The sequence below is a fragment of the Schistocerca cancellata genome, chromosome 2, assembly GCF_023864275.1.
Source record: "Schistocerca cancellata isolate TAMUIC-IGC-003103 chromosome 2, iqSchCanc2.1, whole genome shotgun sequence".
Taxonomy (NCBI): domain Eukaryota; kingdom Metazoa; phylum Arthropoda; class Insecta; order Orthoptera; family Acrididae; genus Schistocerca; species Schistocerca cancellata.
In genome coordinates, this window is record NC_064627.1 from 146455824 (window position 1) to 146477895 (window position 22072).

At 45.7% G+C, this 22072-nt stretch overlaps 1 protein-coding gene across 1 annotated transcript in view; it reads right to left on the minus strand.

The window, feature by feature from the left end:
- LOC126152024 (translation initiation factor IF-2-like) overlaps positions 1–10430 on the minus strand; it is a 29515-nt gene extending 19085 nt beyond the window's left edge. Inside the window, exons 1-2 of the mRNA XM_049915980.1 lie at positions 9969–10430; positions 4175–4378 (exon numbers count right to left, since the gene is read on the minus strand). Of these exons, the coding sequence (XP_049771937.1) occupies positions 4175–4378; positions 9969–10430 (666 nt within the window). The remainder of the gene's footprint in view (positions 1–4174; positions 4379–9968) is intronic.
- Positions 10431–22072: the final 11642 nt, after the last annotated feature.

Here is a 22072-nt window from a genome sequence, read left to right on the forward strand (position 1 = left end):
TCGCGGTCGACATGAGAGCAACAGGAGTCAACCCACGACATCGGTCTGGCCGGTGCGAGCTGCGACGCCGTGAGACGGGAGGTTGGTGCGCCTTCCTACGTCCGTTGAAGCGGCTGGCAGCGGACGGTTCGGAAGAGCGATCTGGGGGTGCTGCGCCAGGTCTTCTCGAGAAATCGCAGTTTATTAGAGGTTAAGTGATTGGTGATATCTTATTTGATTTACTCTTGTTAAATTCTACTTGTTTTCTTGGTGAGGTCACCAGCCGTTTTGCTCAGGGGTCGTCCCACCATTCTTCTCCGTTTACCCACCCGCCGGAACGTGGTTGTTTATAAATTGGGTGGTCAGTTTTTCCCCTGTGGAGTAGGGGCGGGTTAGAGCAACCTGCGGTTCGGGTTGTTCGGTAATGTCCCTATCAATTTGCCGTACGTTAGTAGCTGCCTCTGTCATGTTTGTCGGATATGGTGTGTTAACGAATTTATTGCTGAGAGTGTAGCGGCCGAAGACCTGAAATATGTTTTGATCCTTGGAAACTTTGATATTATTGCCTATGATCTTGAGAGGCGGTATCTGTGTACTGTAGAGCATCTTAATTATTCTTTGGCCAACCTTGTAGAATTTTATGTAAGATTGCATTTCATAGGCTTTTATTTAAATGATCATTTTAGTATATAAAGTTGCCACCCTTTCACCGTAAGACTTTTCTTAGAAGTTAAAATCGAGTTGCACCTTCGGTGGGGAGGTTAATATTTTAATTGTTAGTGTTTTGTACCATTTCCATCCCTCCTACGTGGGGTGCATAGTTTGTGTGCTTGTGTAAATTGTTGAAACTCTTAGTTTAAAGTTATCTGGTGTGTTGCAGATTTGCACCAGTGTAGTCTTTCAGAGGTTGTTGTGAGCGGTCGTAACTACGGCTGTGTCAAAAGGGAGCGGCAAGGTTCTCTGCCCGAAAGTTCATACAGTCAAAGCTTGTTTGTTTCTGCCTCTGAATAAATCGTAACTCTGATATTTATAGGGTGGTTTCTGATTATAATTTTAAATCTGTTTATTTAAAAAAATGCTTTTAGGCACTATTAAAGTGAATAAAATTCCTATTTGTTAAAAGGAATTTGGTTATGTTTTCATCAGTTACTCCCTGGTAACTACTTCCATGCTTACATGTGTGATTATATGTGTTAATGTTCTTGATGAATCGCTAGTAAATGAAATAAATTGTTAAGAATATTCTTTGAAAATAAATCACGGTTCAAACGGCTCTCCCCAAACGTCGTAAAGTGTCATAACAAACAGTTGCGTTTATTTTTGTCTTCGGTACCGTCTACTTGCAGGAAACTAGTACCGCTTCACAATTCGCATCATGGCGGGAGAAACAATTGAGCTGATGGTGTTTATTCGACTGGAGCTCGGCACAAACTTGCTTCTTGAACTCGGCAGTGACAGACTTTATGGAGCAGATGTTCAATCGCCTACTGTGCGGTATACGCTTTGCGATCAAAGGTTGAAAAAGAAAGATCCTCGTATTGATCCGAAATGGCCACACGACTCATTTCCAACACCTTCAACAACTAACGCGCAAGTACCAATGAGCAAACGATTGAATAGATCGATATTGTTTCATTTTATGCCACTGTTTGCTGTTTATTCTGTTGGACGCACTGAACGTGTTGACATGGGAGAAGGTCTCTGGGGAGGTACAGTCCTGGTGTGGTCGGCAGAAGGCAGTCAGTGAGATTACGAGAGGCTAGTCTGTCCAGGGAGACGGGTCATTTTCGTGAGACTGAGACTGTGGTGCCTACTTCGTGTTTTTTATTTTTTTTATTTTTATTTAAGGCAGGGCTGGTGCCTGGCGTAGCAGGGGGCACCATGCCGCCACTGGCATTCCCAGAGAATAGCTGAGTATGAAATTTTTAGCTATCCTGCACAAAAATTTAAGATCGAGGTGCCCCGACGCCGCCTCGCCAGCATAAGATAGACGGTGCATTTCTATTTTGGTCACCTTATCGATCTGAGATGCCCTGTCAGCTGTTGCAGTCTTCGGATTTGTGTGTGAGAGATTTCTCCGAAAGTCAGACGATATGTCGCCGGACATACACATTCTACAGACCGACATAAGAAGCTGTTTTGTTGCCACTTTCGCCAATTATTTTAGAAATTCTGATGGGATGCTATTTAACCCTTCTGCCTTACTTGAGTTTATGTCCTTCGAGCTCTCTTAAATTCTGTTTCTAATACTGGATGCCCTGTCTCTTCTAAATCGAGTCCAGTTTCTTCTTCGGTCACACCAGACACATATTTTACTTCATAGAAGCCTTCAGTGTACATATTTATGTTCCCACAGTTTGTAAGATGGCAAGAACTATGCCCCTTACATGAAGTCATTAAAGATCACCTAACTCACGTTGAGCGAACAGTAGGGTGAACAAAAATGACTGACAAGGCACAATGCATCTTGTAGTGGGTATAGTATGGATGTATTGGAATAATTAATGTCGGGTGATGGTTTTAAAGTAATTCACACGACATGAAAACGTTGTGGAAACGCGTTGATTTACTGGAGGCTAGTTTGTGCCAGGGAAGTATTCGAGTGAGTGTGGCCGGCTGGGGAGCGGCGAAGGAAAGCGACAATAGGCAGCTTAGGGCGGCTCGAGCTCTGAGAAAGCGGTAACGCGGCGCGGCCTCTAGCTGCCTTAAGATGAGTGACAGTGAGTGGGTGGTTGACTCCACGCTGGTGTACCGGGAAGCAGATGGAGAAAGTGTACACCTGTCGATAAATGTCCGTCGTCCCGTTTTCAGTGAAACGTGCGAGAAAGCTGCGCAAAGCTACGGTGGAGTGGTCAACAGAGGCCAAAATATGCACGTTCATGACTATAGCAACTTCACGCCGAATTCACGATGCGCAGAGTCTGAAGTAAATCGGGTGAAGAGCGACAGAACGAAATACACCGGCCTCCGACGGGAACGTAGGACTGAGGAATCTGAAATACTCTTCTGGGAGTCAGAATTTCGGAAAAATTGGTGTTTTGTGCAGACGCTAACCTCGATGGATGGCCTGGGAGGAGCTAAATAGCAGAAGTTGAGAGGAAGGGAAATTTTGTGGGAATTTGTTCACTTCCCAGAGCAGCCATTGGTTGGCGCTGGGAAGCGATGCATAATTAATGCGACTTGCGCTGCAATTGGCGTAGGTGATTTTGCTGGAGGGCAAACCGAGGCAAAGAGCAGACTGGGAGAAGTCTCCGTAGTGGTCTTCCGTTCCGAGCTTGCCTAGAGTGCGGATGTGGCGTTCTTTACTCAGCCTGAGAGAGAGTGGGCATCACGGGCATACCCAGCGCGGGGCAAGGGGGGGGGGGCAGTTAACTCCCCCCCCCCCCCCCCCCCAGAAGATATTCGCAGTTTTTCACTAGTTTACTGTTTTATTTAATAAGAAATGCTGCATGTTTCCTCGGATTGTACAAGTGCATTCTTGTATTTAAAATGTTTATTAAAAGCAGTTTTTCACTGGTTTACTGCTTTATTTAATAAGAAGTGCTGTATGTTGTCTCGAGTCCTTGTTTCCTGAGACTAGTATGACCTGCCCCCCCCCCCCCCCCCCCCCTGCCCTAGTTCAGATCCTGGGTACGCCCTTGGTGAGCATCTCTGCAGTTTAGGACTTAGCAAACGGAACGATTGAGCTTGGCCGGCCGGAGTGGCCGTGCGGTTCTAGGCGCTACAGTCTAGAACCGCGTGACTGCTACGGTTGCAGGTTCGAATCCTGCCTCAGGCATGGATGTGTGTGATGTCCTTAGGTTAGTTAGGTTTAAGTAGTTCTAAGTTCTAGGGGACTAATGACCACAGCAGTTAAGTCGCGTAGGGCTCAGAGTCATTTGATTGAGCTTGGAGACAGGAAGTTTTCGTTCAGCTATGTACTGAGCCAGATAGCTAGAAGTGAATCGACGAGCACAGCCTTGGAGCACCACGAGGTCAGCCGACGTCCTCATAACGGCGCCGCCCCGCCACGCTGAATTCCGTGATATGGCGCCTGCTCCGGCCACTGATTAATTTGTTGGATCACGTCGGCAAAGTTTCCACGAGGGTTTCATGGGCCGTGTATTGTAGAATTCTTTGACGGCAACTGTAGATGAAGTTTTATGCATCGAAAATGGTAGTAAGATAAACAAAGAAGTGAGTGGTTGCGCGTTACCTTGAGCGCGGCGGCGCGCGCCCTGGCGTCGCGGTCCCTGGCGAGGAAGGCGCCGATGGAGTGCCTGCGGCGGCCGGCCGGCGGCACGGTGAGGTTGTAGTAGCGCGCGCCGCCGCCCTCCACCGTCAGCTCCACCATGTCCTCCGACAGCAGCTCGCCGCCGGGCGCCACGTCCGACGGCCGCGGCTCGCCCTGCATCACCGCCTGCAACCGCGACCACCACACACCGCTGACTCCACTGGACGTCGCACGGAAGACGTGAGGAGCGCTACCTGTTTGGGCTACCCTAACTAGACACACAAAAAAATTGCTGATAGCTGCCGAAACACCAGAGAAAATACACCTGACGACTCTGTGGTGTCACCGCCAGACACCACATTTGCTAGGTGGTAGCCTTTAAATCGGCCGCGGTCCGTTAAAGTGCGCGTCATTTATGACGGCGGCCGAGTTTAGGTTCGTTCTGCGCATCTGACGTCACAAAACAGTCAGCCAATCAACAGAGAACGACGTTGCCAGAGCTCCACTGCAGTGCAGAGCACGGACGAGTGTCTTCAGTTTTAGAAACGTTCAGTCATAAATAAAGTAATTCAACAAAAGCAAAGTCTTGATAGCAGACTTTCTTTTATAGAAAGTTTGGAAAAAGCGTTCTTTATACCAATTGCTCCATATTCCATTAATTAATTAAACCAAACAAGCAATAAGCTTCCTAATCCAGGCGATAGCAAGGAAAGATGTTTCTATCATTCTCACTAACCGCTTTTTCGCAATAAAGAACAGCGGTAATAGTTTATTTCCTATTGTACTTCGACGAAACGTGAGTAATTCATAATCATACCAACAGTGTTTGTCGGTATTTTGCAAGATACTTTAAAGTCCTCTGGGACATATGCTGAACGACGAACTGCGTTAGCATAATGGTTAAAGTAAAGCCGGCATGGTAGCTCAGCGTGTTTGGTCAGAGGGTTAGCAGCCCCCTGTAATAAAAAAACTGAGCTAATCGATCAACAACGAACTTAAACGGATGTCTTACGACGTCCGCCCCGAGCAGATGCAACGAACAAAAGCGAACAAAATGAGACTTAAAAAAAAAAAAAATCGTATGACTGCTAAGTGAAAGGTTGTAAGTTCAAACCTTGATCGGTGCTCAATATTTTCTTTATTTACATACAATATCCAAGTGTCTTACTTCATGAATTTTATTCGTTTGAACCTAATTTTTTTGAAATTTCTAGTGGCAACTAAAATCGACCATACAGAAAGTATACGCTGTGGACTCTTATCTCTGCAAACTCTGAAAATTTCGTGCAATGCTTTACTACATCTAATGCTGCACAATAACTCCGTTGAACATCGAAACAAAATTAAGTCATTTATGGGGGGAAGGTATCAGTGAAGAAGATGTGTAAAAATCAGATTTTTGGGCCAAATAGTTTTTGTGAAATCGAATGATTATGTGTGTCAAAGCAGTCGAAACACCATGTGTCTGCACACGCGAGCAGTGCAATGATGACAAAATCGCGCACATCGCGAAATGCGGGGAGCACGTCTCTGTAGCAGTGAAAGGGTTAATGCGGCCGTGGTGGCTTTACTTCATGAACTGCGCGCTCGCCCCTAAACATAAGTTTGCGAACTATACTATGGCGCTGCTTCTCTTCGCGCATACAACTGGCAACGCAGCAATCTCCCGCGTCTGGGCGGGCATGCGCGAACCGCAAAGATGGGAAAATTTAACTATAGTATACGTCGGACCCGCGTGTCGCCACTATCAGTGATTGTAGACCGAGCGCCGCCACACGGCTGGTTTAGTCTAGAGAGCCTCCCTAGCACTCGAGCCAGTTGTACAGCCGACTTTGCTAGCGATGGTTCACTGCCTACATACGTTCTCATTTGCAGAAACTACAGTTTAGCAAAGCCTTCAGCTACGTCATTTGCTACGACCTAGCAAGGCGCCATATTCAGTTACTATAAGAAATATCTTCAAGAATGTATTCTGAACAGATAATATTGTGAATCATGTACAGTCAAGAGCGACCTTCATCATTAATGGATTAAAGTTAAGCATCCGCTTTCTCAATTCTCATTCCTTGTCAAGTTCCAGACATCACGTCAGTATAATTCTTCCCTCCTCACGCCAGCCTGCGTGAGCTAAAACGCGTGCATTTCGGCCTCCACTTGTAACACGGTGTTGGCTTCTGCTAACACAAAAGACTCTTATGAGAGACACCCTGTATTTTCTGCAAAATGTCGCCCACTAAGTCTGCCCGGTCCAACAACTGGAAAACTCGGGCGCTGTCCGCCTGACAAACTGCTCCTGTCTGAAACCTACTTGGATTCCATCTACAATGTGTTAATACGTAATTAATTTTTTTCTGTATTGTTGATCTGCTATCAGTGTGTAGTCGATCTGCACTAGAGCGGACTCTGAAGTAACTTTCAACTGCGAAGATTACTGATTAAGCATTTCTAGATTTAGCTAACCCGTTCCGGTATGGCCATCTTGTCATCTTCGGAGCTTCAATTTTATAACATTACAGCATCTTTTTCATCAGTAGTGAAGATCGTGTTACAACATGTACATACAGGATAGTCAATTGACAGTGACAGGGCCAAATATCTCATGAGAGAAGCATCAAACGAAAAAACTACAAAGAACGAAACTTGTCTAGCTTGAAGGGGGAAACCAGATGGCACTATGGTTGGCCCGCTATATGGCGCTGCCATAGGTCAAACGGATATCAACTCCGTTTTTTTTCAATAGGAACCCCCATTTTTATTACATATTCGTGTAGTACGTAAGGAGATATGAATGTTTTAGTTGGACCACTTTTTTCGCTTTGGGATAGATGCCGCTGTAATAGTCACAAACATATGGCTCACAATTTTAGACGAACAGTTGGTAACAGGTAGGTTTTTTAAATTAAAATACAGAGCGTAGGTACGTTTCAACATTTTATTTCGGTTGTTCGAATGTGATACATGTATCTTCGTGAACTTATTTCTGAGAACGCATGCTGTTACAGCATGATTACCTGTAAATACCACATAAACGCAAATAATTGCTCAAAATGATGTCCGTTAGTCTTAGTGCATTTGGCAATACGTGTACCGACATTCCTTTCAACAGCGAGTAGTTCGCCTTCCATAATGTTCGCACATCCATTGACAATGCGCTCACGCATGTTGTCAGACGTTGTCGGTGGATCACGATAGCAAATATCCTTCAACTTTCCCCACAGAAAGAAATCCGGGGACGTCAGATCCGGTGAACGTGCGGACCATGGTGCTTCGACAAGCAATCCACCTGCCATGAAATATGCTATTCAACACCGCTTCAACCGCACGCGAGCTATCTGCCGGGCATCCATCATGTTGGAAGTACAACGCCATTCTGTCATGCGGTGAAACATCTTGTAGTAACATCGGTAGAACATTACCTAGGAAATCAGCATACATTGCACCATTTAGATTGTCATCGATAAAATGGGGGCCAGTTATCCTTCCTTCCATAATGCCGCACCATACATTAACCCGCCAAGGTCGCTGATGTTCCACTTGTCGCAGCCATCGTGGATTTCCCATTCCCCAATAGTGCATATTATGCCGGTTTACGTTACCGCTGTTGGTGAATGACACTTTGTCGCTAAATAGAACGCGTGCAAAAAATCTGCAATCGTCCCGTAATTTCTCTTGTGCCCAGTGGCAGAACTGTACACGACGTTCAAAGTCGTCGCCATGCAATTCCTTGTGCGTAGAAGTAGAAATATGGTACAGGTGAATTGATGTTCTTGTAGCATTCTCAACACCGACGTTTTTGAGATTCCCCATTCTCACGCAGTTTGTCTGCTACTGACGTGCCGATTAGCCGCAACAGCAGCTAAAACCCCGACTTGGGCATCATCATTTGTTGCAGGTCGTGGTTGACGTTTCAGATGTGGCTGAACACTTCCTGTTGCTTCAAATAACGCAACTATCCGGCGAACGGTCCGTACACTTGGATGATGTCGTCCAGGATACCGAGCAGCATACAAGGCACACGCCCGTTGGGCATTTTGATCACAATAGCCATACATCAACACGATATCTACCTTTCCCGCAATTGGTAAACGGTCCATTTTAACACGGGTAATGTATCACGAAGCAAATACCGTCCGCACAGGTGGAATGTTACGTAATACCACGCACTTATACGTTTGTGACTATTACAGTGCCATCTATCACAAAGCAAAAAAAGTGGTCCAACTAAAACATTCATATTTCTTTACATACACACGAATATGTAATAAAAAATGGGGGTTCCTAGTTAAAAAAAAACGCAATTGATACCCGTTATGGCTGCGACATCTAGCGGGCCAACCATAGCGCCATCTGGTTTCCCCCTTCAAGCTAGACGAGTTTCGTTCTTTGTAGTTTTTTAGTTTGATGCTTCTTTCGTGAGATATTTGGCCCGGTCACGATCAATGGATCACCCTATATATAGGGTTAAAAGTATTTAAACCGACAAACTGTGGGAGGTTGACATCAAAACAAATATTCTTCCCTTATGTCATTCTTTCCTATGAGGATTATTTAAACCGGTGGAGGCCGTATTATGCTCTTCAGTTGTTAGAGGTCGTATTACGATCTTCAGTTGTTAGAGGGCATATTACGCTCTTCAGTTGTAGGCAACTGCTGTCCACCAGTGTAGTAGTGCATTGTCTCTGCGATACACCTGGAGTGAATACACTGATATGGTTGGTGCGTACTACGTAGCGCACTACAACGGACGAGCTGTATCAACAACAATATCCTAATCGCCATATCCCGGGGATCCTTCAATCAGCGCTCGTGCATTTTCACGTAACATGGGGACGAATCAGACGAATGTAAGAACAGTGAGAGCAATTGTTACGTCCATTTCACTTACAGCGTGTCCACAACCTGGAACCATTTGATTATCCACCCAGAGCACAGTTTTCGCAGTGGTTCCTGCAACAGTGTGAAATGCATCCTACATTTCCATCCTCTGTGTTGTTTACCGGTGAAGCAACGTTCGGTCGTGATGGAGTCTGCAACATGCACAATTCGCATGTTCGGAGTGAGGATAACCCACATGCCACAGTTACTAGCGCTCCTCAAGTGCGGTTCGGTGTCGTTGGGGATTGTTTAATTGGGCCGCATCTGTCGCCTAGGCCATTAAATGGCAGGCACTATTGCAATATTCTGCCGAGAGCGTTCCTAGAATTACTGGAAGACGTCCCGCTCCCTACAAGACAACGCATGTGGTTCCAACATGACGGGTCGCCGGCACATTTCAGTCGTCGTGTGCGTCGATTCCTGGACCGACGGTTCCCAGAAACTTGGATTGGCACAGGTGGTCCTGTACCATGGCCTGCTCGATCCTCAGATATGTGCCCTCTGGACTTTTTTGTGTGGGGAGAGATGCGAAACCTTTTTTACGCAACTCCTGTAGCATCAGAAAACTATCTGATTGCCCGGATAGTAGCAGCAGCAGGAACAATTCAGGATACTCCTGGGGTTTTTGTTTACATGTCAATGGAGGCATTTTTCAAAATCTACTGTAACTGAAACTGGGTCGTGTTAATGTGTTGTCTCTTATCATAAAAACAATGGAAAAGTATTTGTTGGTTTAATTAATTTTCCGCCAGAGAAATCTTCCTCTACCGGTTTAAATACCCCTCATAGGAAAAAATAGCATTAGGGAAAAATATTTGTTTTGATGTCCCCTACAACCTCGCAGAGTTTGTCGGTTTAAATACTTTTCACAAGTTACGGCAGCGGGGTGCACAGTGTTTACCTGCGTGGCCGAGCGCGACCTGAGCAGCGACCGGAAGCTTCTGCGGCTGCTGCTGCCTGCGGAGCTGAACGGTGTCGAAGTGGTGCCGCTTCCAAAGGGCGGCGGGGGTGGCGACGCGGGCGAGATGGGCGACGTGGGCGGCGTCGGCAGCGAGCCGCCGCCCCTGGCCGGCGTCGGCCGCTGGTACCTGGCCGATACGTTGAGGTCTTTCGGCCGCACCGCGGCGCTCTTGCACGGGGTCGCCGCCGGAGACGTGGTCGGCGTGCAGGGCGGCGCCGGGGCCGTCGTAGCTGGCACCGTGACGGGGGCGGCGGCCGGGGACGGCGGTGAGGCCAGCTGTGCGGGGGCGAGCAGCGCGTGGCAGGCGCCGGACGCCTCGGCGGGAGCGGCGGCGGGGGCGGCGAGCAGGGGGCCCAGACCGGCCGCGGCAGCGGCTGCGGGCGCCGAGTGCGAGCCGCCCATCGCGGGGGTGGCGGAGGCGGCGGCGCTGGCGGCGACGGCGCGGCGGTAGCGCTGCAGGAACGAGAAGGGGCTGGCGGTTGCCGCGGCGGGCGGCGTGGGCGGCGGCAGTGGCAGCTCGGCCTCCGCCTGGCCCAGCGAGAAGTACGACGGGTTGTCTGCGGCACACAAACAACATCACTGCTGCTGCTACTCCTGCTCAATCAGTCCAACTGTCGAAAGCGTACGCGTTGCACCTACATGCGAGGCAGTCCATATGAATAACGTGCTACGTTTGAGTGTACTTACATCACTTTGATTTACATACGCAGACTGAAGCAATGAATGAAAATTTGTACCAAGGCCAAAATTCAAACCCGGGTTTGCTGTCGCTACGCAGATGCGCCAACCACTACGCCACCCTGGCACAGTGGGTTTGCACAACTGTATGGACTACCATAACACGCCTCCCTCCTCAGTGCAGATTCCCATTTACGCGTCAGCTCCTTAGTATTCCCCATGTCCGCCCCCAGTAGCTGAGTGGTCAGAGCGACGCACTGTCAGTCCTAAGGGCCCGGGTTCGATTTCCGGCTAGGTCGGAGATTTTCTCCGTTCAGGGACTGGGTGTTGTGTTGTCCTAATCATCATCATTTCATCCCCATCTACATCTACATCTACATCCATACTCCGCAAGCCACCTGACGGTGTGTGGCGGAGGGTACCTTGAGTACCTCTATCGGTTCTCCCTTCTATTCCAGTCTCGTATTGTTCGTGGAAAGAAGGATTGTCGGTATGCCTCGGTGTGGGCTCTAATCTCTCTGATATTATCCTCATGGTCTCTTCGCGAGATATACGTAGGAGGGAGCAATATACTGCTTGACTCTTCGGTGAAGGTATGTTCTCGAAACTTTGACAAAAGCCCGTACCGAGCTACTGAGCGTCTCTCCTGCAAAGTCTTCCACTGGAGTTTATCTATCATCTCTGTAACGCTTTCGCGGTTACTAAATGATCCTGTAACGAAGCGCGCTGCTCTCCGTTGGATCTTCTCTATATCTTCTATCAACCCTATGTGGTACGGATCCCACACTGCTGAGCAGTATTCAAGCAGTGGGCGAACAAGCGTACTGTAACCTACTTCCTTTGTTTTCGGATTGCATTTCCTTAGGATTCTTCCAATGAATCTCAGTCTGGCATCTGCTTTACCGACGATCAACTTTATATGATCATTCCATTTTAAATCACTCCTAATGCGTACTCCCAGATAATTTATGGTATTAACTGCTTCCAGTTGCTGACCTGCTATTTTGTAGCTAAATGATAAAGGATCTATCTGTCTGTGTATTCGCAGCACATTACACTTGTCTACATTGAGATTCAATTGCCATTTCCTGCACCATGCGTCAAATCGCTGCAGATCCTCTTGCATTTCAGTACAATTTTCCATTGTTACAACCTCTCGATACACCACAGCATCATCCGCAAAAAGCCTCAGTGAACTTCCGATGTCATCCACAACGTCATTTATGTATATTGCGAATAGCAACGGTCCTATGACACTCCCCTGCGGCACACCTGAAATCACTGTTACTTCGGAAGACTTCTCTCCATTGAGAATGACATGCTGCGTCCTGTTATCCAGGAACTCCTCAATCCAATCACACAATTGGTCTGGTAGTCCATATGCTCTTACTTTGTTCATTAAACGATTGTGGGGAACTGTGTCGAACGCCTTGCGGAAGTCAAGAAACACGGCATCTACCTGTGAACCCGTGTCTATGGCCCTCTGAGTCTCGTGGACGAATAGCGCGAGCTGGGTTTCACATGACCGTCTTTTTCCAAACCCATGCTGATTCCTACAGAGTAGATTTCTAGTCTCCAGAAAAGTCATTATACTCGAACACAATACGTGTTCCAAAATTCTACAACTGATCGACGTTAGAGATATAGGTCTATAGTTCTGCACATCTGTTCGACGTCCCTTCTTGAAAACGGGGATGACCTGTGCCCTTTTCCAATCCTTTGGAACGCTACGCTCTTCTAGAGACCTACGGTACACCGCTGCAAGAAGGGGGGCAAGAAGGACGCGCAAGTCGCCGAAGTGGCGTCAAATCGAAAGACTTGCACTAGGCGAGCGGTCTACCCCGACGGCAGGCCCTCGTCACACGCCATTAGTATTCCCCATTCCCTGAGCTGATGAGTGAATCGAAAGTTGGATGGCGTGCTAGTGACTCCATGCAGTTGTCCAAAGCCATTGTGCCAAGATAAGGTAGTGGTTAGCATAGTGAGTAGCAGACCCGGGTTCGATTCGCGGCCTTAGTACTTCAGTCTGTGTGTATAGATCATAGACGACTGAGATTTAAAAAAGTCGCTGGATCCATATAGTTTCTTTAGCTTAACCGACTTTGCCATTCGTAGGCAGCGCTTCATACAGGCTTGCAGGTCTCCTGAAAGGAGGATGATCACGTGCCCCTCCCGACTCTGGGGGAGCCTGCAGAGTAACACTATAAAGCACCTCTGACACTGGCAGTGGCTTTGCTTCTTTCAGTTCGTTGCACAAGACGTCTCCCTGGTGTTTGCTTAGCTGTGAGTATTCCTTCGTGTTTCCACTTCATTATCACAGCGGTCCACTTGGTAAGCTTTAGAAGATTTGAAATTTCCCCAGTGGAAACAACTACGTTCATCATCTTTGGCTCTAATCGCTAGTCTTGGTCATAAACAGATCAGCCTCCTAAGGTACTTTGCATATTTCCACTCAATAATGTCTTATGGAATAGTTTTCTGGGGTAACTCACCACTTAGACCAACTATTGATTGCACAAAAGAGAGCAGTGACAATAATTGGTGGTGTTCGCCCAAGGACGTCATGTAGGCACCTTTTCAAGGAGTTAGGTACTTTAACTGCACCATCAGAGTACATATATTCGCTAATTAAATTCGTTGCAAAATGCTTCAAATGGCTCTGAGTACTATGGGACTTAACAGCTATGGTCATCAGTCCCCTAGAACTTAGAACTACTTAAACCTAACTAACCTAAGGACATCACACAACACCCAGAAATTCGTTGCAAATAATCCATCTCAATCCGCGAAGAACAGTGATGTTCATACGTACAACACCAGAGGGGAAAATGACCTTTCCTATCCGTTACTGAAGCTGTCACTTGCTCTAAAAGGAGTGCACTATTCAGCAACAAAAATCTTTGATCATTTGCCCAGCAACATAAATTGTCTGGCAGGTAGCAGGTCAAGTTTTAAATCTAGTTTAAAATCATTTCTTTTGGACAACTCCTTCTACTCCATGGACGAATTTCTGTTTCAGAAATGGTAAACCAAAAAAATGTACCTCTAAATGTATTTGCATGTGTAGAACTAAAAATTTCTGTAATATTAATATTAGCACTATATATATATATATATATATATATATATATATATATATATATATATATATATATATATATATATATATCTTGTGATCTGACTTGTTCCACATCATATCGATAAAATAATCGGGAAAATGATCTACGGAAGATGACATAACTAAAACTAAACTAAACGAAATGTCATTGACGTGACATCCAGTGTGCCGGGCGTTGCGGCCGAGCGGTTCTAGGTGTTTCATTCCCGGAACCGCGCGACCGCTACGGTCACGGGTTCGAATCCTAACCTCGGGCATGGACGTGTGATGTCCTTAGGTTAGTTAGGTTTAAGTAGTTCTAAGTTCTAGGGGACTGATGACCTCAGATGTTATGTCCCATAGTGCTCAGAGCCATTTGAACAACAATAGTTCCGTATTCGAATCGAGAGCTTGCCGACATGGTGTTTACTTACGGAAAGGCAAATGGCAACGAGCGGCGGGCAGCAATGTTGTATCAGGAGACCTCTCCCCGTCGATAACAACCACAGTATTCAATGTTTGCAATAGTGTTTCGCCGTTCATCTGAAACAGGGTCGTTTCAGGAAGCAGGAAATCATGAAGGACGTACCCAAAATGTTCGAACACCAGACTTGGAGTAAAATGTGATTAAAACTTTGGCGACCGCCGTGTCAGTACCAGGCAGTTGGCTCGCCAGTACAGGGTAAGCCAGGCGACCGTGTGGAACATTATCCATGACAATTGCTACTACCCTTACCATTGAACCATTTGACATCCAGTGACAAGTCTACTTTCGAAGTCATCGAGCTCTTTGAGCGACCCATTCTGTTGTTGTTGCTCCTCTTTCCAAAACGCAGTATTCCCCGCCTCATTTTGGCTAGTTGGTCCCCCTCTCGTGACAGCTAGTGGTCAGTTCCACATTACGTAGGGGTATCCGGATACTTTTGATCAGCTAGTATACTTTCCTTCCGCGTAACGTGGTTGCAATGTCAGCAAGCGGTACTGAGTTTCGTGATGGGCAGTCGTTATACTGGTGTCGTCAGCATGTAATATATTGATTATTCCTTCCTACTGTAGTGTTATCTTGAAGCTGTGAGAAGGGAGGGCGGGCGTTCCAAGGCGTGGAAGCGGATACGATGCTGAGGGCAGACGAAACTAGGAGAGATATTGTTACATGAAGTAAACAGTAAGGGGAGACCCTTGCGAAAATGTAGACGCCCCCAGAGGCGGTCCCAGGGCGTTAGTTACTCTTCAAGAAATTAACATGTAACTTCATATGTCGTCTAGACGATGTAGAACTTAGTAACGAACAGGCACGTACTAATGTATAAAGCCAGCTTGATAACAGCCCTGAGAACAGCAACGTCAGTAGACCCACGAGCGTTAGAAAGAGAGTGAAAACGCACAAAAACTGTTGACGTAGCAGTCCCTACTCCTGGTAGCCCGAGGGGCGGGGCTAAATGTATAACAATAATGTTGCAAGCCTTATTTGCAAAGCAGTTAGGTTTAGTTTTCAGCTGAACGATGTTGATACACATCCCCGCCTTAGGAGCAGAAGAGGGGACCTAACTAAACCGTGATTGGCAGGCACCTGCAAGAGACCTGCGGGATTGGCTGGGTGCCTTTAAGTGGGAGAAACAGTGCCCCCACGCGACTCTTTAAAACCCCTAGATTCCGCATTTTGGCAGAGATCTGAGTAAGACGATCTGGGCGCCAATCCGCGTCCGTCGACTCCAGCCTCGGTCCAGCTCCGCGTAAGTCTGCTCTGTCACTTGGAGTGCCTCAGTGAACAGTGTCACATTCATTATGTTTTGTTTTGCAACTACATTGTTGCCTTAAGATGCTGCAAGTGTTTGCTACTGTGGTTAGCATGCACTCCTGGGACTTCTGCACTGGCTTCTGTCGTAACAGTGTTATTCATGCTTTTTCGAAGCGTAGAACTAGCTTCCGGTGTATCAGTTAGCCGTGTCTGGAATAAACAAGTATTTCAAAACCCTAGATTTTTGGACAACATGGTTGTGGGGATGAAGCAGCGATTAGTATGATTAACCAATTATTCAAAAACAGTCTTAATCGCATTTATTATTATTATACTGCCAACCGGTTTCAACTCGTCCTAGAGGTCATCTTCTGGGCGTCTACACCATTGGTCGACTGCTGGTGGTGTCACTCCTGTCTACATAACGGCATAATAATAAATGCGATTAAGACTGTTTTTCAATAATTGATTTCAAAACCCTGTTTGTCCAAGAGTCTCCACAACGAGTTCCTTACCGAATCTCACCACCTACATTTCTAGTAAGTGCCTGTACCAGTGTTGGCTCAGATGGAAGAAAACAGTCAGTTGCCTTCACTGTGAATTGTCCTTCTGCCTTCTGCTCTGTACCGCTCGGAGCGCAGACTGACCAGCAACCCATTTTTGCCTCTCCCACCTATGTCAGGACACGACAAACACACAGGGCCAGCATTTTCCACTGTGCACATTATTTTGCAGCGTCGTTATTTTTCCGCAGTCACACGCGCACCGCTGGCGCGGCAAGCACGCAGCGGAGCCCTGCGTTTGCCCGCCGTCTGCTGCACCAGCCTGGGCCGCGTGTTTGCTTTTAATTACAGCTGCTCGGTGCTCCGTGTTCCGCGCCGATCTGGCGCGCGGCCAATACCGGCGCCGGTCACAGCTGTGACGCAGAAATAGCGACTAATGCCCTCAGCTCAGATCGCCACTCTCGCTGCTACATCTAACGCTTTGCAGCTTGTCTACATCTGAGTCTTTACTCCGTAAGACACTGCGAGGCTTGCGGTCGAGAAGCGATATTTTACCAGATGAACTACTCCTCCTCCTCTTGCTCCCATTTACTATACCTTTCTATTCGGTCGGTGCCTAACTTCATAGCGTTTTTGCTTTTCATGTAGGTATTACTGTAGTTATGAGATTATTTATTGATTGTCATACTTTATTTGTAGTTCGCTTTTGCAACACTACTGGCCATTAAAATTGCTATACCAAGAAGAGATGCAGATGATAAACGGGTATTCATTGGACACATATATAATACTAGAATTGACATGTGATCACTTTTTCACGCAATTTGGACGCATAGATACTGACCACCTCTGGCCCTAATAACGGCCTTGATACGCGTGGGCATTGAGTCAAACAGAGCTTGGATGGCGTGTACAGATACAGCTGCCCATGCAGCTTCTACACGATACTACAGTTCATCAAGACTAGTGACTGTCGTTTTGTGACTAGCCACTTGCTCGGCCACCATTCATTAGACGTTTTCAATTGGTGAGAGATCTGGAGAATGTGCTGGCCAGGGCAGCAGTCGTACATTTTCTGTATCCAGAATGGCCCGTACAGAATCTGCAACATGCGGTCGTACATTATCCTGCTGAAATATAGGGTTTCGCAGGGGTCGAATGAAGGGTAGAGCCACGGGTCGTAACACATCTGAAATGTAACGTCCACTGTTCAAAGTACCGTCAATGCGAACAAGAGGTGACCGAGACGTGTAACCAATGGCAGCCCATTCCATCACGTCGGGTGATACGCCAATATGTCGATGAGGAATACACGCTTCCAATGTGTGTTCACCGCGATGTCGCCAAACACGGATGCGACCATCACGATGCTGTAAACAGAACCTGGATTCATCCGAAAAAAATGACATTTGCCATTCGTGTACCCAGGTTCGTCGTTGAGTACACCATCCCAGGCGCTCCTGTCTGTGATGCGGTGTCAAAGGTAACCGCAGCCATGGTCTCCGAGCTGATAGTCCATGCTGCTGCAAACGTCGTCGAACTGTTCGTGCAGATGGTTGTTGTCTCGCAAACGTCCCCATCTGCTGACGTTATTTGATTTTCAAACAGCTGAGCAAAACTGAACGTACTCAGACATTTCTCTCTTTACTTATTCTGATCATCACTAAACTGACACACAATATTTTTAGCGCAACGCAATCTGACTTCCAATAATCCGTACAAAAGAGTGGCCCTGACTAACAATAATCTATACCTTTCATGAATCACTTACCTCACAAAAATCTTCGTTACTCGAACTACTGCAATACAGTGAGCGCCAATACTGCCAGCTAAATAAAAGATTCCAACTACTGAAGGCACTAACTACTCATAGGCATAGTTAGCAATGAAAGATTTTGATAGAGAACAATCAATGTATTTACCTTAATAATGTTCAAAAGTCATAATATATATATCAGTTCTTGACATCCAGTCTTGCAATTTTACTGCCCTGATGGACACACGTCCAGATCATCCGCTCTCAAAACTCCGCCATCTCTCTCCCCATATCCACCTCTGCTGGCGTCTCACCTCCAACTGCGCAACGCTATGCACTGTTCACATCCAACTGCCCACTACAATAGAGAATATTTCAACAATGCCAACCAGCCACAGACTGCACACACCACAGCCAGTGATTGTCATACATAGCGCTACGTGGCGTTACCAATTTAAAAACCTAAACAGCCCACTTACAAGCTCGAAGCAGATGAATTCGTTGCGAGCCCATCACACCAGTTAGAGGACTGACGACTCAAAAAAACAGCCTCAGAGATAATTTAAAAGATGGTATTGTGGCAGCATATGAAATGATATAGAAAAATTCTCTCCTATCTGTCCGAAACGTGCAGTGAAGTAGGCGGTGGGCATTTCTAAAAATCTGATGTCATTAATGGAATTTTGAAGGAGTTGTTTCGACCAAATTCTTTTGTGATTTCCTTTTTTTTTGGTGACGTAATTTTTAATGTAAATATGCATTCAGACATTAAACTCTTGACGTGAAGTTATTTAAAATTTAATGTGACCTTTTTTCCACAATTATCCTTTAGTCAGTACACTGCCGTTGCTGCATCAGGTTGCAGCGCATAAGATAGCAGTCGGTTTCATGTTCGAAACATAAATTTTAAGATAAATGATAAGCACCAGTTTGCTTTTGTTCTATAATTTTACTTTTATTGTAAACCGGTTTTCGGCTTACAAGGCCATCTTCAGACATTTACTAAGTATTATTACCAAAGAAGTTATATGTTAGCAGACAACATTCGAAGAGAAGTAACACATCTAGACTGATGTAGAAACATACAGTAAGTAACATCTTTGCAATGAAAAAGTAAAAACTGAACTGTACATGCATAACAATGGATTAGCAGGAAAACCTTTAGCACAAAATAGGAATAGCATGCCTACACAACAGTTTCTATTAATAAACAAAACTAATAAAATAAAATAAAATTAGTACTAGACAAGGCTTCATCAGGAGATATGAAACTTGGAGAGTGATACACAACAAACTAAAAGAAGAGACAGTTATCAAGAACCGACGGAAGATTCTGTTAATATCACAAATTTTAAGTTCTAAATATTATAATTTCTACGTAACTACTAAACGGATTGTGAAGAGTGAAGTGCCGTTGACTTTTTCTCTTGTACAACTACGATATTAGCAGGAGGAATTATGACAGTTACAGTCGAGAACGCCGCGCGGGATTAGCCGAGCGGTCTCGGGCGCAGCAGTCATGGACTGTGCGGCTCGTCCCAGCGGAGGTTCGAGTCCTCCCTCGGGAATGGGTGTGTGTGTTTGTCCTTAGGATAATTTAGGTTAAGTAGTGTGTACGCTTAGGGACTGATGACCTTAGCAGTTTAGTTCCATAAGATTTCACACACATTTGAACATTTTGAACAGTCGAGAACGCAACGGTGGAACAGATACCTCAGTAATTAATGGAGCTATGAAATAAGACTATACGTCGTTTAGTGAGGACTTTTTCACATTTAATTTCACTGAAGATACAATTACGATATATTAAACGGTGCAGGAAATATCTGACAGTGGAAGCCACGACGTTGGGATCACGGATTTACTTCAAACTTTGTACACCTTTACTAAGCCATTAAAACAACAAAGTGCATGTCAAGATGTATGTATAGCCACCTCGGTTGCACAAAATTGTCAAATTGACCATGGTTTCGACAGCACTAAGGCAGTCTTCAAAAATGGTTCAAATGGCTCTGAGCACTATGGGACTTTACATCTCAGGTCATCAGTCCCCTAGAACTTGAAACTACTTAAACCTAACTAACCTAAGGACATCACTCACATCCATGCTGCGACCGCAGCGGTTGCGCGGTTCCAGACTGAAGTGCCTAGAATTGTTCGGCTACCAGCGGCCGCTGGCAGTCTTCATCAGAATAAAAATTACATAGGATTACCTAGAAAATATAATGACATGGCTTCAAATACAATATACTTAAGAGGATTACTTCCATAAACTGTACAAACAGTGTACTTACATGTAATCACACCATAGGTGAAAAACGTCTGAGCAAAAGTGCTCTCGTAAAATAGAAATTGTCACAAGAACAAAAACTAAAATGTAAAAATGTAACGTGTTTGTCAACTGGATAAAATATTACAGGGAAATGCAAGGGCAGCCGCGAGATCGCTTAGGGCCAAGAACTGCACCAAAACACAGCTGCTACCGTCACACTAGACGGCTAACAGGCCAAGGCAGCCACGAGTCGGACACGCAGATTCGCGCCATGTAGCAAGAAGTGATCGAATTACAGACAAGACTAAATGAGGCATTGGAAAGACAATTTTAAACATTACAGGTAACACACAGGAACTAAAGTGCGCGTCATTTATGTTGGCGGCCGAGTTTAGGTTCGTTCTGCGCATCTGACGTCACAAAACACAGTCAGCCAATGAACAGAGAACGACGTTGCCAAATCTCGTCTGCAGAGCAGAGCACGGACGAGTGTCTTCAGTTTTAGAAACGTTCAGTCATAAATAAAGTAATTGAACAAAAGGAATGTCTTCATAGCAGACTTTCTTTTATAGAAAGTTTGGAAAAAGCATTCTTTATACCAATTGCTCCATATTCTATTAATTAATTAAACCAAACAAGCAATAAGACTCCTAATTCAGGCGACAGCAAGGAAAGGTGTTTGTATCAACCTCACGAACAGCTTTTTCGCAATAAAGAACAGCGGTAATTGTTTATTTCCTATTGTACTTCGACGAAGTGTGAGTAATTCATATCGTGTGAGTAATTCATAGTCATACCAACAGTGTTTGTATTTTGCGTGATCTGTTAGAGTCCTCATGGAGTTACATTGTAGGACGAGCTGCGTTAGTGTAATGGTTAAGGCGTTGGGTTGGGGAGTGGGAGTGGTAGGAGTAGCATTCAATCCTTGTGCGGTGCTTAATATTTTCTTTATTTAAGAACAATATGGAAGTGTCTTACTTCACGAATTTTATTCGTTTGAATGCAATTTTGTGAAATTTCTAGTGCTTTGTCTCTTCATTAACCCTTTCGTTGCTGCAGACGCGTGCTCCCCGCATTCCGCGCTGTGCGCGATTTTGTCATCACTGCACTGCTCGCCTGTGCAGACACATCGTGTTCCCACTGCCTTGACACACTTATTCGATTTCACAAAAACGATGTGGCCCAAAAATTAGATTTTTACACATCTTCTGTGTAAAAATCTAATTTTTGGGCCAAATAGTTTTTGTGGAATCGAATGACAAGAGTGTCAAAGCAGCCGGAACACCATGTGTCAGCACAGGCGAGCAGTGCAGTGATGACAAAATCGCGCACAGCGCGGAATGCGGGGAGCACGTCTCTGTAGCAGCGAAAGGGCTAATGCGGCGGCCGTGGTGGCTGAAGTTCATGAACTGCGCTCTCCCGCCCTAACGTAAGCTTGCGAACTATGCTATACTATGGCGCTGCTTCTCTTGGCGCGTGCGTCATGTGCAACTGGCAAGCAGCAATCTCCCGCGTCTGGGCGGGCATGCGCGAGACGCCAACATAAAAGAATTGAACTATAGTGCATGAAAGTTACAACGTAACGTAACTGTCTTTTTTTCCAAAAGAGAAAACAGTTGAAGTAATGTACAGAGAAAACATGAAAATGGACGGGATGTTTAAGAGAGTACAGCGCGGAGAGTATTGTCATTCAGACAATTTTAATTAGCGGCTCTATACCTTGAAAAAAGTTTTTGTTCTGTAATTGCAGCTGTTCGTTAAGAATGTGCATGTAGTAAAGTGCACTACTCTGACAATTCTGAGAAAATTGCAAGAGAAAATTTATGCGTCTATTACGTCTCTTATGTATCTGTGCGAAGATGGGGATTCCAAGAAATTTGTGTGGTCATGTGTTAGCGTTCGCGCATAGTGAGAGGATCAGAGACTAAGCAACAGTTCGGTTCCCGCCGACACATACTTTTTATTCTTTTAATTTATTTTTATCACTTATCGCATTATTT